The 18,199-nt window shown below is 54.5% G+C and overlaps 1 protein-coding gene across 4 annotated transcripts; it reads left to right on the top strand.

The window, feature by feature from the left end:
• Positions 1-804: 804 nt before the first annotated feature.
• SLC30A3 (solute carrier family 30 member 3) lies at positions 805-17,413 on the top strand. 4 transcript variants are annotated; one of them, XM_061210675.1, is made up of 8 exons: positions 2,749-3,007; positions 6,468-6,649; positions 7,224-7,370; positions 7,472-7,625; positions 8,213-8,411; positions 8,657-8,762; positions 9,004-9,138; positions 17,339-17,413. In XM_061210675.1, the coding sequence occupies exons 1-8, from the start codon at positions 2,913-2,915 to the stop codon at positions 17,353-17,355; spliced, it is 1,035 nt and encodes a 344-aa protein (XP_061066658.1). In that variant the 5' UTR covers positions 2,749-2,912; the 3' UTR covers positions 17,356-17,413. The 4 variants fall into 4 exon arrangements, with proteins under 4 accessions (XP_061066656.1, XP_061066658.1, XP_061066657.1 ...); XM_061210674.1 differs by lacking the exon at positions 17,339-17,413 and adding an exon at positions 10,073-10,304; XM_061210673.1 differs by lacking the exons at positions 2,749-3,007; positions 7,472-7,625; positions 17,339-17,413 and adding exons at positions 805-987; positions 10,073-11,676.
• The last annotated feature ends 786 nt before the right edge of the window (positions 17,414-18,199 follow it).

The following is an 18,199-nucleotide window of genomic DNA, read 5'->3' as shown; positions in this document are numbered from 1 at the left end:
CTGAGGAAGGTGTAAGAGCATGTGGGTAAATCAGTAACCAAAATCTGCAGAACAGAAATCTCTTGCAATCAAGTTAAAGCCAGGATGGGAGAGAACACGTCTATCTTGTTCACCAGGAATCCGCAGCTAGGATAGCAGGGCGCATGGCAGGAATAAGTGTTCAGCAAATGTTGAATGAAGACTAGAGTTCCATACAGGGCACCAGCCCTCAGCTGTCCTTCTAGCTCCTGCACAGTTTTCCTAGCTCCTGTCCAGGTGCAGAATGCCTTCCTCAGACCTGGAATTCAAGAGGACCCTTTGCAAAGATTTTCATAGGTCCACTTGATGGTTCTTTGAGAAACAGGTGCAAGCCGTCTGTTTCACTGCCAGGCTTTTCATGCATAAATGTCCAAGCAAAAGAAATTGTTGGCATTCTCCCTGCCGTTGCACTCGACTTCTGGAGGCAGCACGTTCCAAGGCCAGGGAGGCGAAGCGAAGGGCAGCCTTGTTATCCGTCTGCTCCGACGCCCCTTTCCCGTCCTGCCTTCTCGCTCCCCGCCGGGTGGCGGTGGCCGGGCGGGCACGTGCCGGCGTCTGCGCCCCCTCCCGGGCACCCGGGGCTGCTGTTCCTGCACCACGGGCTGCCCAGGAAAGGAAATCCCGGAGGAAGCCATTGTTATTACCACGTCCCCCTGCTGTCGTCATCGGCCGAGGCGTGCCTAGAAGCCCGTCCCCCACACCCGGTCCCGCATAGGGTCCCGCGGTTTCTGCCCATTTTCGAGCCCGCCCGCCCGCCCCGCGCCACTTTGGGCGAGGCTACCGCATCTGAGCCCTGGAGTGAGCAGTGGTCCTCACGTCCCAGCTCCAAGGCTCTCAGAATTGGCAGTGCCCCAGGCCCAGTGCGGACGGAGCTTCGAAAACCGACGGCGCCAGGCGGGACGTGCCCGGGGCCCTGGCATAGGCGAGGGGGACATGAATTCCACCCCAGCTCTGACACGGACCAACAAGGTGACCTTGCTGGTGGCTTCCCCTCTCGCCTTCCTATAACCCACGGAGGGACCTGAGGCCCCATGCCTCTAGGGGAGGTTGGGGGTCGAAAGCCACCCCCACCCTCGCTCCCTTGCCCCGCGTGGACTTTGGGCTGGGCCTTAAGGGAAGAGTGTGGAGAAGAGGCTGGCGCGGGCCCCGTGCAGGGCGTGGGTGGAGGCGGCGCCGAGGGCGCGCGCAGGCCCTTTCGTTCTTCCGTGCCGCAGCGCTCCCGGCGCAGTACGATCTCCTAGCACACGCCGCCCGCAAACCTTGGCACAAGCCGCACTCTCCCCGCCGGAACAGCCAGCTCGCCGCCCAGCTTGCCTAATCCGTTCAAGCCTAACCTCCTCCGCGAAGCTCTCCCAGGTTAACCCCATCACTTCCAACCACTCTAGCTGGCACGTCCTCCAGTTTTTTTGTTTTTAGAAGTACACACGCAGTCTCATTGTCTGAAAAAAAAAAATGTTGGGGTTAGATAACTGTCACCAGAACCCTAAATTCATTCTGACGGGTATTCTGAAGCCCAGGGTACTCTGAAGGGTGCGTTTGATGGGCTTCTTGCCTGGGCTAGCTAACGACTGTCACCCTCCACGCTCACTCTTTCCCCTCCTCCTACGGACCCTTCTCTTCACAGAGTGTCACAGCTTGGAGTGCACAATCCAGTCACCACCCCTTTTCATTGTACACTGGTGGCAGGTGTGAGGGGCACAGAACATTGAGCATTTGAAGCTTCGGCTCCAGGCTCAGCCACAGATTTTGCTGTAAGTCACTCCTTCCCCTGGGCTTTAGTTTAAATGAGGCAAGATGAAGTAATGCCCGGGAAGGTGCTACAGGTTTGGAGGTAAGGACAAGCTGACCGCAGCCTCCCTCCATGAACCTGGGGCTTGTGACCCCAGAGAAGTGGAGCGCTCTTCCTTTCGGCTGCCCCAGCCTCTCAGTTACAAAGCTGCGGCTGTGCGCTCTCTCCAGTCGCCTTGTGGCATCATGAACCGGGGAGGGAGAGAGGATGAGGTTCCAGGCCCAGTCCTTTATTCACTGGTCGCATGACCCCGGACACTTCTTCCTCTGGGACTGTTACTCGTCCGAAAAATAGGGATAATAATGGATTGAAGGAGAGCTGGAAGCTTTTTGTCGCCCCATGTCTCTATAAAAATAAATGATAATGAGCGGTACAGTGCTTGGCAGCAGACTTTGCTCGCGAATTCCGACCCCACATCCGCCACAGAGGGGTTTCTGGCCGGAGTCCCTGGAGTTCTCCCGGATTTGTCACACTGCTTACCCCACATTCTCTTTCTGGTTCTCTCCTCCACACCTGCTTCTGCCTCCGTGTGGGGAGGCTGGGGCCACGAGGTGACGGGTGGTGGGGAGAGGGGGTGGGATGCCCTGGCGCGGACCTGCACGGGGCGGTGTCCCATGGGCGAAGATTGGTTGGAAGGTCCCTAGGCTTGAGGAGCTCGGCTGGGAACTGGTAGGCAGGGCTTGGGTAGGGGCGGGGCTGGTCTGCCTAGGGGTCGGCTATGGATATTAGGCGTTCTCTAGAACCCGGCGGGGGCGCAGAGAGCTTCCACCGCTCCACCTGGCTCCGGCACCGGGAAATAGGGCTATGCCTACGGGGACGGGGCTCCGGGGGCGGGGCTCCGGGGGCGGGGCTTAGGCGTGGGGGGTGAAGCTGGGGAGCCTGGAGGCGGGGCTTGGGGAGCTCGCCCCACGCGGGGCGGGGCTCCAGCAGCCGCGGGATCTGCAGTTCGGACTGCCGGCGCCACTGTCGCCGCAGTTCCCTCCACTGTGGTGGCCCCGAGGCCCTGCGGGGAGTCTGGGGGTCGACGGGCCGCTCGGACTTGGCGCGGGGTTGGCCACGCCTCTCCCTACCTCGGTGCGGCCTAGACGGTCGGGGCCGCGGGGAAATGGAGGCTTCTCCTGCCACGGGGGGCTCTGAGACCACTCGCCTGGTGAGCCCCCGAGACCGCGGCGGCGCTGGTGGCGGCCTGCGTTTGAAGAGGTAGGATTGACCTGGGTCGGCCCTCGGTTTGGGGGGGCGCCACCCTTCCGCCTTCCGTCCACTTCGTTGTCTCTCTCGGCCGGCCGGCCCAGCGCACCGCGACCCCCTCGGCTTCGTGGCGCTGCGCTCTGTCCCCTCCGGCTGCACAGAGAGCCCCGGCTCGCCCAGCCATCCCCGACCCCCGCCGCTCAACAGCCGATATGCCTTCTCCTGGCTACCTTCTTTCTCCCGGTGCCGGGAAACTGCTCCTCGGCCCGCCCCCCAAGCCTCCCGACCCCTCCGTCGCCCCCGCCGCGTCTGACTTGCCCGCGAGCGACTGCCCCTCCGTCTGGCCGGAGTCCGCGCCAGGTGCCCCGATGTACGCATTGCTCCGGGGTCGTAGGAGCCCCTCGCCGCCCAGGCCCCCGGCCCTACCCTCCGCGCTACTGGGCTCGGGGCGCCCCCTCCAGAGTGGCCAGCTGTGGGCATCCGGGCCGACGATGGGCCCGGGCTCCGCAGCGGGTCTTCCGGGCTCCTGGGGGGCGGGCGGCCGCTGGGAAGCGAGGGGGCGGTAAGGAAGGAGCAGGTGCGGTCTGGGCGGCGGGGGTATTCCCGGCTACGCACAGACGGGGCCGGGGGCGGCGAGGTGTGAAATGAGGCGCTCGGAGCGGTTGGGACAGCGGGCCGGGGGCGGCCGGAGAACCGCCTCCGCGTCCCGCCGGCCTCCCGCGCCGGGCGCCCGGCGCCCGCCGACCGCCTTGTCCCTTCGAGCGGCCGCGCCAGGCCCTCCCTGGCCACCTCCGCTGGCCATTTTGTCTCTTTGCCCACCGTTCGTTTATCTCGGGAATTTGACAGGGTCTCCGGCTTTTTCTCTTTCCTCATCTCTCCCTATCTTTTCTTTTCCCTCCCAACCCCTCTCTCTTTGTCTCGGATGTGGTGCTTCTGTGGGTTTCTCGCTCTTTCCCTGGATGGGGGCCGTAAACCTGGGTGGATGGGGGAGTGGATGAGCAGAAGGGAGGGAAGACTTCCGTCGGAATCTCTCCCGCGGAGGACTGCAGACGGGGCAGCTGTGGCCCTGGCGTCTCTTCACGTACCTTTCGACTCTGCTTCAGGCCAGTCTCCCCTCTACCCCGCTCAATAGTATTTGTTGTTTGTTGGGGGTTTCAGAGGGCCAGGGAGAGCAAGTTGTCTTTTCTTCTCTGCACACAGCGGGTAGCTCCCCGCACCCCTATACACCAACAATGAGGCTTCTTTAGTGCCCAGTTAATGCAAAACAAAAGGGAGCAGCCTGTTGATGGGTGACTACCTTGATGCCTGGCCGCGCTGTGTCTTACAGGGCCAGGAAAGGCATCTTGCCCTCTGCCTCAAAGCCACTCACCCTCTGTTTGCTCTTCAGACCCTCATCTCTGACTCCCAGCTTATCCTCATTCTCATATGACCATTAGTCACCAAATCCTGCAGTATTTTCTGGTAGAAGCTCTTCCCTACCTGCCTGCCTGTCTCTAAGATTCTGCGCAGGGAGCCTCTGGCCTTGTCTGTTCTGGACCCCTCCATCTCCTCTCTTCTCTTCCTCCCAGACTAGTACGTCGTCAAGGTCATCCATCTCACAGCTCAGGAAAGATTAAATCAATCGGTGTATCTCCCTTTATGTTCCTTTGAGCCCATCACTTTCCTCCTCAGCCCTTCCCCTGGTTCCTCACACTTAAGCTCCAAGCTGCATATCTTGTCATTGTCATTCCATGTGTCTGGAGCTCCTTTCTCTACCTAGGTCTTCCCTTAAACATCTCCTTCTCTGTGAGGGTCTCCTCATCCCCTTTAGAGTTGGTCACTCCTTCCCCTGTGCTCCAAAGTCCTTTGTTCATAACCCTCCTGGCCCCAGCTTCTTCTTGCATAGTCAGTCATTTGCGACACTTCTGTCTCTTCCACTAGACTGAGCTTCAGTACATGTACGCTGCTTGGTACTCTCATTGAAGAATGAGGATGGATTTCAAAGCCACCCTCATCTCCCATCTCCTCTGGAAACACACCTGGAATCATACACACCCAGATTCTAAGTCTTGGAAGGGGATTCCAAGAAGTTAATCTACCTGCCAGCACTTGTATTTTCCCTAGAAGCACCAAATGTGCCCCCATCTCCCTCACAGCTGAATTCGCCCATTGGGCAGAGCTGTCCTCAGCCAGAAGGCCCCAGGCACCCTTCCCCACTTTACTGCTGTGATCACATTTCTATCTGGAGCCTTCATTTTCTCTCAAGAGTATTCTTGTGACACCTCCATGAGTATTTCTAGAACTGTACTTTTCTATTTAGGTCTTTTATGCTGTGGAAGGTTCTGTTCTCCCTGGGGTTCAGGTTGGGTAGTAATGGGGGTGAGAATTAAGCCAGAATGGACTGAAAACTCAGCCTGAGCTCAGCCTCTGGCATCCCCAGGTGAGGCCTCCAGCCCCATTCATTTGTCCAGGGAGGCTTACTGCACTGTGCAGTTAAAGTGGCCTCTGCTGGGTGCTTATGGTCACACTGAGGTCCAGCTAACATGTGGCAGACTCCAAACCCAGCACTCCTACTGCTACCAATCCCAGCCACATCAGTCTGCGCTCTCTCCTCCCCATGACAACCCAGCTCTGGAATCTGGCCATTAGTTCTCTGTGCCAGGAACTTCAGACTTTTTGGGTCCCAGCATTCTACTCTCCTCTTAAAGGGCCACGTCTAGCTGAATGTCTTAGAGAGGGAAGGTGAAGGACCTGGGAGTGGAGGCACCAGGAGGTAGGTCCAGCAGGGAGGCACTAAGGCCAGGACCACGTGCTGAGCCCCACCCCACACTTTAACACCACTTCCCCTTCATATTGCCTTCTCCGGGCACGTGCACCTCCTCTTTATCAAAATCCTTCCCATCCTTCCAGGCCCTTCTCAGGTGCCTCCTTCAGTTGTTTCCCTGATTTCCTCATTAGAGTCAGTATGTCCTTCTGAGCCCTGATAGCACTTTAACTGCTCTAAGGCAATAGCTACCTTTTGCTACATCTCATAGTATTTAGGTACACATTTGTCTTGTTCACCAGAGGCTCCCAGAGATCAGAAAGGATAGCCTGCTCATCTTGTATTCTTCGTGGTGCCTATCATAATGAATTGATTTGGTTGGAGTTTAATCTCAGCTCGACCACTAACTAGCTGTGTGGCCTCCATAAGTCTTCTCCCCCTTTGAACCTCATACTTCTAATTCTTTAATAAGTGGTAGACTAGACGTCTCTAAGTTGCTTTCCATGTGTGCTCTGAGATTCTATGGTTCTGTACGTGAAAGGAAAAGGGAGACTGGAATCTGAATTGTCCATTTAGCCCCATCTCTCCTGTGGCCCTCTGTCCACAAGGCCTCAGGAAAGGATAGAGAGGCGGGACATCTGATGAAGCCAGTCTGGGGGATCCAGGACCTGGGAGTGAGGAGTTAGCCCTTGAACCAGGCCCCAGCTTGAACTGTGCTGCCTGCCTCAGTCTCTTCACAGAGCCCTCCGAGCCCCTCACCGAGGAGCCCAAACCCGTGGAGATGTCCTTCCACCACTGCCACAGGGACCCTCTGCCACAGCCAGGTCTCACCCCTGAGAGGCTGCAGGCACAGAGGCAGCTGTGTGCCGCCTGTGCTGTGTGCTGCGTCTTCATGGCCGGGGAAGTAGTCGGTAAGTCGGAAAGCAGTTCCTCCAACACCATCCTCCGGACGCCTGCCTAAGCCACTTCCCACCCAGAGTCCCAGGAATGTTCTTGGGTGGAGATGCAGAGAAGATGGGGATGGCTGAGACGGGGGAGGTGGGTGCCCAGGACTCAGGAAGTGGGAGAGGGCGAGGGACAGCACCAAGGGAATTCAGGGCTGGCTCATCAGTATGAACTGGTCTTGTAAAAGCCCTGTTTTCTCGTTATTAAAATATGTTATTGTAGGGAATTCCCTAGTGATCTAGTGGTTAGGACTCTGCGCTTTCACTGCTGAGGGCGCAGGTTCAATCCCTGGTCGGGGAACTAAGATCCCACAAGCTGCGCGGCGTGGTCAAAAAAAAAGTTATTGTAGAAAAACTAGGAAATGTGAATGAGTGAAGAGAAAAAAAAAAACAAAATAAAACCCATGTGTAATCACATCACCAGAGAAAAATTGCCGTTCACATTTTGGTGTATGTCCCCCCCATCTCTTTTCCATGCCTCTACACACACTGCATGATATTTTCTAAATGGACCAGACCATATATCGCTTTACCCTTGCAGGTGGGTATTTGGCGCACAGCCTGGCCATTATGACTGATGCAGCCCACCTATTGGCAGATGTGGGCAGCATGATGGGCAGCCTCTTCTCCCTCTGGCTCTCTACCCGTCCAGCCACCCGCACCATGACCTTTGGCTGGCACCGCTCAGGTAAGGCCCCTGCATGGTCTGATGACCCCCCCCCCCAATCTTGCCAGAAGGTACCTCTCAGGGTCCTGGGCAGCTCTCTGATAGCTTGTCTTCCCCTGCAGAGACTCTGGGGGCTTTGGCCTCTGTGGTCTCCCTCTGGATGGTCACTGGCATCCTCCTGTACCTGGCCTTCATCCGCCTGCTGCACAGCGACTACCACATCGAGGGGGGTGCCATGCTGCTGACCGCCAGCATCGCAGTCTGTGCCAATCTGCTGTACGTTCCAGTATGGAGCAGGCACCGTGTGGGATTCAGGGCGAGGGCTCCTCCTCCAGGACGGGAGAGCAGGCTCTCCTCTCCCGGACAGACTCGCAGCACGCACATGCTGTTCTCATCTCTCTGCTCTAGGGATGCCTGAGAAGGGACTGGGGTAGAGACCTAAAATTCAGAGTCAAAAGACCTTTGTTAAAGGCCTGCTGTGTACTGGCCACCCTGCTGGGGGCTGTCATCAGCATTGTCTCATTGAAAGCTCACAACCACCCCATGAGGTAGGTAGTATCACTCCTGGTATACAGTTAATCAGATAGATCCCAAGAGGTGACCAGGGGACTTGCCCAGGGCACATAGCTACTTTAGTAGCAAGGCCAGGATCTGAATCCACGTCTCTGGCACCACGTATTCTTGCCCCCAGGCTGCATTACTTGTCTCTCTTGGACCGTATTGTCTTTTTCCTGGGACTGGGAAAATAGGGAGAAAATAGGTGGAGAGAGGGCTCCTGGGGAGGTGAGAGGAGGAGGTGTGGAAGTGGGCAGAGGAGGCTGGGAGCAGGCCACCTGGGCTGAGCTGCTCTGCTTCCCCCTCAGAATGGCCTTTGTGCTGCACCAGGCTGGGCCCCACCACAGCCACGGGTCCAGGGGGGCAGAGTATGCACCGCTGGAGGAGGGGCCTGGGGAGCCCCTGCCCCTGGGGAACACCAGCGTCCGGGCGGCCTTTGTGCACGTGCTGGGGGACCTCCTGCAGAGCCTTGGGGTGCTGGCCGCCTCCATCCTCATCTACTTCAAGGTACCGTCTGTGCAAGCCTGCCCCAGCCTTCCTCCCCCAATTCCACCCCCCAGCCCCTCCTTCCCTGGACCCCCACCCACCCCACTCCAGCTCCCAGCTCCCCAGGACTCCTGGCCCAGGGTTATCGTCCCTTTCACCCCAGCAGGGTTCTCAGGGGCCTCTCAGGTCCTGTTTGTCGAGGGTGCCCCTAGTTCTTCCTCTGAAAGGTCCCTGATTCCCAGGCTTAGGGCTTTCTTTCTCTACAGCCTCAATACAAGGCAGCTGACCCCATCAGCACCTTTCTCTTCTCCATCTGTGCCCTTGGATCCACGGCTCCCACCCTTCGAGATGTTCTCCGCGTCCTCATGGAAGGTGAGTCAGACGCCACTGCTCCCCACCCCCCCGGGGCCCTCTCTGACCTCACCCCAGGACTAGGCACCTCTGTTTTCTCTGGAGAAAGTGTGGGGAGAAGGCCTGTTGGTGGAAGGAGGATTCAGCGATGGGGTAAACTGTGGGGATCAACAGGGTGAGTGGTACAGGATGGGGGAGGTGGGGTCCTGGCCTCTGGGCAGGAGTGGCCCTGGTAATAAGGCGTGGTGGGTGCTGCTTGCAGGTATCCCCCGAAGTGTGGGGTTTGAACCTGTGCGGGATACCCTGTTGTCAGTGCCAGGAGTTCGGGCAACCCACGAGCTGCACCTGTGGTCCCTTACGCTTACTTACCATGTTGCCTCCGCACACCTGGCCATTGGTGAGTCCACACTGACCCCAGCCAATTACTTTCCAGAAACATTTCTCCCTTCCCCTACCACCATCCAAACATAGGAAGATGGTCTGAATTAACTGTGAATGTTTCCATCTCTCTGTCTTTTGTATCCCTCTCTCTCTCTCTCTCTCTCTCTCTCTCTCTCTCTCTCTCTCTCTCTCGTATGTTGGAGGCAAGGAGCCCTGGCTGGACAGGGTTTTCTGGGGGAGGTTTCAGTCTCTCTGAAGCAGTGCGGGGAACCAGCAACCCTTTAAAAGATCACTGGTACCTACAGGTCTCGTGATGGGGCACAGTTAGGTAAATTATGGCTCCTCCACTCAGTGGAGTATCATGTAACTTTTAAAAATGATGATTATGAAGACCGTAGGGCAACTAGGAAAAATGTTTATGGTGTAATGCTAAAAGAGAAAGTGGAATATAAAATTTTAGCTACATTATGGTTCAACTATTTAAAATATATATGGTGACTCACAAGCTGACAAAGAATTTTTGAGTTTCTTCCAGATGCAAGAAGCAATCAGACATGCAATTTGGATGCCAAAAATATTATACTTTGTAGGATATTTGATGGTAACTCTAGAGGGACAATGAGAACAGAATATTTAACATCTGGAATGTTGTGGAAAATCGGGTGGTATGGCTGCTGAAATACACAGCTGTATACTGATACTCAAAGAACAGAAGAGAATAGAAAAATAATGGTCTAGTGTGCTAGCCTAGTCGATTAGGGATGAGTCTCTCCGACCTTTTTGACAGTTTTACACTGTTCATACAATATATAGAGAAAATAAAGCTCCCCGTTCAATCTTGGCTTTCATGCCATGCAAACCCCTGGTTCCCCTTCACCCATCCTTATCTGGGCCCCTGGCTGGTTCCCAATTCCCCTGGAAACCTGCTGCCTCTTATCACTCCCCCGCAGACTCCACGGCTGACCCTGAAGCCGTCCTGGCTGAAGCCACATCTCGGCTCCACTCCCGGTTTGGATTCTCCAGCTCTACCCTGCAGGTCGAGCAGTACCAGCCTGAGATGGCCCAGTGCCTGCGCTGCCGGGAGCCCCCCCAAGCCTGAGGCACGGCCGCACCCTCACCCCACTGCCAGGCCCAGGCTCAGCCCTGGACTCTCAGCAACTGCCTCCCTGCTCACGGAGAAGGGACGGAGCTGGGTCCGTACCCTTCCTCTCTGCCCGCTTCCACCTGCCAACCCCCCAGCCCCAGTGGGCAAGACCAAAGTGTGTGTGGGGAGTGGGGCCAGAGTCAGGCTGAACAGGGAAGTCAGGGCAGTCGGGGTGTGTAGAAGTCCTGTGGTCCCTGCTCTCCGTGCTCGGGGCAGCCCCCAGCCTCCTTTCCGTGCAGTTCATTTGTCTGTGTGGCAGGCTGGCTGGCTGGGGGATCTGCCTGTCTTTGTGCTGTTGGTGTGCCTAAGCCTGGGGGAGGTCAGCAGGGGCCCCCTCCCCACGTGGCTCTCTCTCTGTCTATGCAGGAGCCCCAAAGCCTGCACTTTGTCCGTGTGTTCTAGCCTTATGGTTTTGTGTGTGTGTGTCTTGGTGCTGTGGCCTGTGTGTCTCTACCTGTGTGGCTGTGCTATGGTCTCTCTGAGTCTGCACCATCCATGTGTCTGTTTGGGGGTCTGTCTGGCCATCCCTCTGTTGGTGCTGTGCCCTCGGCTCTCCCAGAGAGAGGGAGGACTCCGCCGCAGCTCTGCCAATAAACTTGTATCTAACTGCACCTTTCAGCCCCTGTGCTGACTCCTCAGGAGGGGGACATAGAATCGGTCATCTGGGAACAGATAGAATCCCTCAGCCAGAGTGACCTTGCACAGCTCCCCTACCCCCTTCCCAGCCTCTCCAGCCTCTCCATCCTCTCCACCCTCAAATATCCATTCTGATGTAGGCTGAAACCCGCCGGTCCCTTTACTGCCTTCCCCTACTTCGCAGTGTGCTCGAGCCTGGGTCCTTGGCTCAGGGAGATGCCCATTCGTTCTGGGCTTGGTTATAGGAGAAAGCTGGATGGCAAGGAGCTGAGGGATACTGGAGTCATTCTGAAAGGCTCCCGCAGGCCAGGGTGGCCTTGGGCTGGTTGGCGGGAAGCTGCAGCCATTTGGGAGAGAGGGGTTGGACCACAGTGCTGATTTGGCTTTGTTCTCGAGCTGTGTGAGGTGCTGGGGAGCAGCCCTCAGTCCCGACTGCCTCAACCCTGCCTCACAGCAGCCAACCCCAAGTCCAGGTTTGAGCTGTGGACACCAAGGACCTCTTTTACAATTATCCTCCCTTTGCCTCATATATGTTGAATCATATACTTCGACAGATTTGACCTTACAAATCTCATTAAGGGATTGTTCATTTTCTCTTAAAAAAACATCAAGCCCTTTGTGCTTTCCTTTTGGATATAGTGCAGGAGTCCACTGGCCTTCCCATCCTAGGTTGATATAATGCCAGCCTGAAGCAAAGACCGGGAGCATTTTCATTAGCTCGTGCATATTTCTGCAAGCTTCCTCCCCCACAATGGAAATATCTTTATTATTAAATTGTGCTGATTTTTTAAAATTATAAAGGCAATATATGTTCGCTTTAAAAACCTATCAAAGGAGGGAATTCCCTGGTGGTCCAGTGGTTAGGACTCTGTGCTTCCACTGCCAGGGGCATGGGTTCGATCCCTGGCTGGGGAACTAAGATCCCACAAGCTGCGCAGTGTGGCCAAAAATAAAAATACATAAATAAAAACCTATCAAAGGAAAGTGTATAAAGTAGAAAGTGAATGATTCCCCTATACTCTTACTCCCAGAGATAACTGCTATTCACAGTCTTTCTGCTCATATTTTCTTGAATGTACAAAGACTTTTACATAATAACATAAGAGGATTACATTATAGGCGATAACATGTAACCTGCTTTTATGATTCAGCCATATATCCTGGGTGCGTCTTTCCACGTCAATACACATAGATTTCATTGTGTGTATGAAATCTTGTAAAACCTTGTTTTAAGGTGTGGTCTTTGGACCCGTTGAAAATAGGCCTCCCCATTCTGATCTTCAGCTGGGGGCCCCTCGACCAGGATGGGTGAGTCGCTGCTGGCCTGCTGGCCTGAGTCTAGCACGGGAGGCTGGGCGCAGGCGAAGGGCTAGCAGTCCCTCACACCCGGCACCAAGGCTGCCCCAGCTGCTCTCCATGCTTTGCTAGTTCCTGCTACTTTCTCATTTTACGACTCATTGATTACAGGCCCCAAGTGACAGGATGGGGGTGGGGAAGAGTGATGAAATAGAGAGTGGGGAAAACGAGGACTAGATTTTTACCTTTCGAACAGCCTTAAGCTGCAGCCCTGCCCTATATGCACAAGGCTGGATCCCCTTGCAGGAGAGGGAACAGAACGTTCAGGGCAGGAAGAGACCTCACAAAGCATGCAGTCCATCTCTGTCCCATACCCCTGCAAAATGAAGAGGAAGCTGAGGCTCAGAGAGGGAAAAGGACTTCCCCAGGGTCACCCAGCAAGTGACCGGGGCAGGTGCAGAGCCTGAGCTCTCACTCCCACCCAGGCCCTGGGAGGCTTTTTTGCACAGTTGGGTTTCTCAGCAAAACTCTTCTCTGCTCTTTCCCAGCAACCTGCTGCTGCTGGCTAGCCCGTCCTGGGGCTCTGCGCTCAGGCTCCTTGGTTCTGCCTCGGCCTTCTGCTAATATTCTGGTCACTGGTAACCCCTCTGCATTCCAGCTTTCCTAATTATAAACAGAGGGGTAACATGACATTGTGGGTACAAGTGTGTCTGGTATATAGAGGGCATGTAGGAAAGGGTTACCTTTTGGGTGGCATCTATGAGGGATTTCAGGGAAAAGGGTGACCCAGCACCCTGACAGCAGGGACAGGAACCGACATTTATTGAGCTTACACTTGGTGCCAGGCGCTGTGAGGCAGACAGTATTATCTGTGCTTTACAGATGGAGAAACTGAGGCTTACCTGCCCCAGATCATGCAGCTAATAACTGTCACAGTCGAGATCCAAATTCAGTTCTGGCTGCACTAAGTCCCCAGCCCTTTGCAACACCACCCTGCCTTTCCACCCCCCTCCAGGCATTGCTCTGTCAGGGACAGAGAAGCACAGAAGAATCAGGAGCATTCTCCCCCATTCATAGGGCATTCCCGAGGGAGTCCAGGAAATCCTTATCTGCAGGAGCTGCCTGCACACCCCTATTATCTCCCTGACCCACCTCTCCACTTGCTTATCCAGAAGGCCCTTTCCTCTTGGTGTCCTTCCTTGATGGTAAAAATGAGTGGTGGAGGGAGAGGTGAGGAGAAAGGGCCGGGAGGCGTGGGGACGAAGGGGAGGCCTGAGGAAGAGCAGAGCGGGGGAAGGGCCCATCCATCAGCCCAGCCCTGGCAGCTCTTTACACAGCTGGTTAACCAGGGGAGGAGAGGGGAGAGGGCCGCTCTCAGAAGTGGAGATGTACCAGAAAAAAGGGAAAGCCAGAGGAAGATGAGGTGGACAGGAGCGGGGGCTCAGTGCAGTTGTAGGAGCGCTTGAGAGAGACCAAGGAGTACGACGGAAAAGCCAGAATGGGAGGCTGTGGATTGGAGGGCCTCGTGCTGCAGAGACAGGGCAGGTGCTGAAGGGGAAAATCTGGGCAGCTGGGCAGGCCCTGCCCTCCTCAGGGAGCTGCTCGCCCGGGGGGCTGTCGGGCCAGCTGGCCATGGGTGGGGGGGCCGTGCTTTCCTGTTTGAGGGGCGAGGGCTGAGGACCCGGCAGACCAGGGAAGCAGCCTGTCTGTGGTCAAGAGCAAGCTCAGGGTGATAAAGCGGTGTTCTCCTTCCTCCAGTGACCCTGCTGCCCCTTCGGGGACTTCCCTAAGCTGTGGGCCCACCCTGGAATGCCTTGAGCCGTGCTATCAGAGGGGGAGCAGCGCCCCCCTGAGGCCTGTGCTGTGGTAGCAGCCCAGGCAGCTGGGAGACTGGAGGGAATCACAGGACCCTGAGTCAGGCTGGGAAGACCCCTGCCCCTATTACTGGCAGATTCCCCCACCTCTGTGGAGAACTGCATTTAGGGAGTTTCTTTTATTGATTGATTGATTGACTGATTGATTGGCCTCGCTACTCGGCTTGTGGGATCTTAGTTCCCTTAGCAGGGATTGAACCTGGGCCCCGGCAGTGAAAGTCCTAACCACTGGACTGGTAGGGAATTCCCTAGAGTTTCTTTTATACTTGAAGGACTCTTCCTCCCCAACTCTGGGAGTTCCCTGGGCCTCCCTGTCCCTGCTCTGAGGCCCCCGGCCATCCCATCAGCACCTGGTCAACACCTTCCAAAGGGTGCTGGGCAGTTCCCAGGTGCCTGCGGGGCAGAGCCTGAGGCTGCACGTGCAGCCACGATCACAAATGATCCCACAAAGTGGGCCCTGTTGCCAGGACTGATGAGAGAAAGTGGGTGGGGAACATGGGGAGGAGGAGGGGCCCAAGGCTGCCAGAGCCTGCGCCCCGCTCCTGCGCCCCATTCCCCACCCTCCCTCTGCTGCTCTCTGGCTACAGCATCCTGAAGCCCCCGGAAGCAGCCCCAGGCCTGGGCGATGCTCACTCAGAGGGCAGGTCTCCTCCTGTCTGGGCTGACCCTCTGTACCCAGCACCAGTGTAGAGGCCGTGGTAGCCACCCTGGGAAGGGCACATCACAGCCCGCTCCTGAGCTATCCCCAGCCTCTCCTCCTGAGCCAGAACTCCCACTCCCTCTGTTACCTGATACTGCTCACTGCACAACAGGCCAGTAAAATCAAGAGATGAGTTGTTGGGTCAAGGAATAGTGAGTGACTTTATCTGGAAAGCCAGCAGACTGAGAAGATGGTGGACGGGTGTCCCAAAGAACCATCTTAACAGAGTTAGAATTCAGGCTTTCTTCTTTCTTTACTTACTTATTTGGCTGCACTGCACGGCATGCAGGACATGGGGTCTTAGTTCCCTGACCAGGGATCAAACCCCCTGTACTGGAAGGCGGATTCTTAACCATTGGACCACCAGGGAAGTCCCTCAGGCTTCTTTTATACTAAAAGGAGAGGAGGTGTGGTTGTTTGTTGCAAACTTTTTGGTGCTGGAATGCTTTGTTCTTGCAGCTGTTTAGGTAGGTCTGGTCACAATGTTCCTACAAACCTCCAACAAGACAAATGTTATTCTCTGTTCTGCAACTTTTTATCTCTATATGAATGGAAAAGTGTTATACCTTTAAAGGTCAGAGCCCTGGGGCTATCCTGTATATTTCAGGCTGTAGGCAACATTCTTAACTTGTAGCAAAAGTAATAGCATACAAAAGTTAAAGTAAAAACAACAAATAAAACAAAACAAACAAATCAAAAAAAGCTAGATCCAATGTGAAGTCAGATTTGTTCTTCCCTGTTACATTTCTGGAAGATTTTATGGTCAATTCCTAAGTGGAAGCCTCATTACTGGAGAGAAGAAAAGTGCAGCCATCCATAGCCTCCCCCATCCTAGCCTAGAGCTATGATCCTAGGGAAGGCTGCAGGCTCCTGATACAGAATAGTTTCCATTCTTCAAAGAAAACAAAATCTTCCCAGAATAGAACAGGAAAGCTCTGTGTAGGTGGGTCTCCAGGTGCACCCCTTTTGAGTTTTCCTATCCTGTTTGGTGCTGTGCCCATGGCACCTGGTCGCAGGGTTTACTGCCTGACTTTCTCTCTGACCCAAACAGTCTGAACATCCATTTCCATTCTCTCATTCCCTTTGGCTCAACCAAGATAGGCTATAAATTTTAAAAGGACTGTAGCCAAAAAGCCTAGGGAGAAACAAAAGGGAACCAAATCCAGGAAATAAAAGACAGCTAAAGCTTACCAAAATAAGCAGGTTTCAGACGTTACAACAGCAAACTTGCCTTTTCCCTGACCATGGAGTCTGCCCAGAGATCACCTCCCGGCTCTCGTCCACCTCGCCCACCTGCTGCACCAGAGCAGGGTTCAGATCAGGACCCAGTCACACAAGACTTCTGGGAGGCACAGCAAGGGGGTGAGGTTGCCCTGCAGATTGCTTATACCCCCTGAGGGAAGGCACTGCTCTCCTCATGTTTGCCTCCCCAGCACCAAGCTCACAGCCTGGCACTTAGTAGACTCTCAGTAACGACTGCTGGTGAAGGAATGAATGGATGGAGAGATAGGGAAGGAACGGGCATGGGGTCAATACAAGCCCATAAGGTGCCATCTTAGTCCCCAGGCCCCCAGCCGTGGGCCAGCAAGCCGGTGCCTTACGGGCTAACTCCCCAGGGCAAATCTGCACCACCCTTTGGTGGTAGCTAATCAGGAGTCTGTCAAAGAGGAAGTAATTGATATTTCTAGAGAGAGGGTCCTCCAAGGTGGGTGAGGTGCCATGGCCCTGCCTGGGCATTGCCTGCCTAACCCTACCACAAACTCACGATATCTAGCTTCCCCTTTGAGCCCTGCTTGGTGATCCTTTTCTCCTGAGGATCCATCACAGCTTTCCCAGCCTTTTCTAGACTTTCAGGTTCTAATCCCTACACCTCTTTTTTCCTTGGCAAACAACCCTCAGCTTCTAAGCCAATACCTCACTAAGCCCATGAACATGGTGTCCACCTTCCCACTCACAAAGCATCAGACTGAGTCTGTGCCTCAGACTGCATTCTCTGTGGCCTCCTGCAGGATCTGATCCTGTCCACACCTCTCCCCATCTCTCACATATCTGAAATTCTGGGCCTCTTTGAGGGCTTTCTTCTGAACTCTTCTCCAACCCTTTCTGGGGTTCAGGTTTTAGCTGCCCGCTTTTGCTCCCATTCTCTCGGTGAATAATACAGAGGCACAAATTTAAAGAGCTTTCATTACCTTTATGTTGATGATTCGGTCAACAAATGTTTATTAAGCACCAACTCTGTGCTCAATACTTTACTAGGTGCTTGGGATGTATCAGTGAATAACGACGTCTCTGTTCTCATGGCACTTAACGTTATCACATATAAATATCACATTTACCTCTGTTGCACTTGTTTCAATTCCCCAGCTTTGTTATCGACGAGACATTTCCATAGAGATGTCCCACAGCAGCTGAACAGTATCCTGCCCAAATTGTTCATCCTTTCCCACCCCAAGCTGGTCTGTACCCATCCCCGTTCTCCTCATCTCAAGAGCCCGCCCCACAGAGCCACCCTTCACTTTCCTATCCTTAGTGTTTTGTAACATCCATTCTTGTCTCTTCTCTTCAGCCATCATCTGCTTTTAGTGCAACAACATCCTACCTGGCTTCCCTAATGGTGGAATGGCTGCTACCCCCAGCTCTTCTGGCACTCATTCTCGACCCCGCACCATCACCAGCAAGGTCCCCCACAGTCTACAGGATGTCGTCACAGAATTACACACGCCTACCGATGCTACGCTGGCAACTTCCAACTCTACCCTTCCGACTTAAAGCCCTAAGGTGCACTGACTTACTGGCCCACGGTTGCAGGTCGTTAGTGACAAGTGGCAGGAATAGGATGAAGGTGGTCAAGCTCCAAGCGGAATACCTATTTTGAGGGGATTTTTCTTCTTCACTAGGATAGACAGTGAAGAGTTGGGGGAAATGATTTTGCAAGGAAATAGGCAAATACATTAGGTCAGACCTCTTTTCACAGGGGAATATGTTTAAAGAGTTCATCCAAGAGTAAGTAAAATAGAATGTTAATATTTGTAAAGTGCTAGAACAGTGCTTGGCACATAATTAGAGCCATGTTAACTTAAAAACAAATAGATCAAACCTCTTAAGTATCTCAGGAGGAAGGGAGACCAGGAAACTATTTTTTGTAACTCGATGCGGTTAATGATAATCACACGGAGCACATGAAGCTGTTTCCTAATGAATGTGGAACAGTCTCAGACATGGGTGTTTTTTTTAAAGGCCTGTTTTCATTGCTTGCTGATAGTCTCTTTTTACTTCCCAGTGTCCTAAGATCTCCTTTCTGGTTGTAGGGGAAAGAAGTTTATTCAACTTAGAGCTGTGCTACAATTAGGAGAGCCAAAGAAAGGGTCAGGGCAGGGACACCTCCCACCACTCAGCAGCTGAGTGCAGTGTGTGTGCCGCTTGGCGG

Source organism: Eubalaena glacialis, chromosome 14 (assembly GCF_028564815.1).
Source record: "Eubalaena glacialis isolate mEubGla1 chromosome 14, mEubGla1.1.hap2.+ XY, whole genome shotgun sequence".
Classification (NCBI taxonomy): Eukaryota; Metazoa; Chordata; class Mammalia; order Artiodactyla; family Balaenidae; genus Eubalaena; species Eubalaena glacialis.
Note: the sequence above shows the minus strand (reverse complement) of the source record. Positions and strands in the feature narration are given on the sequence as shown.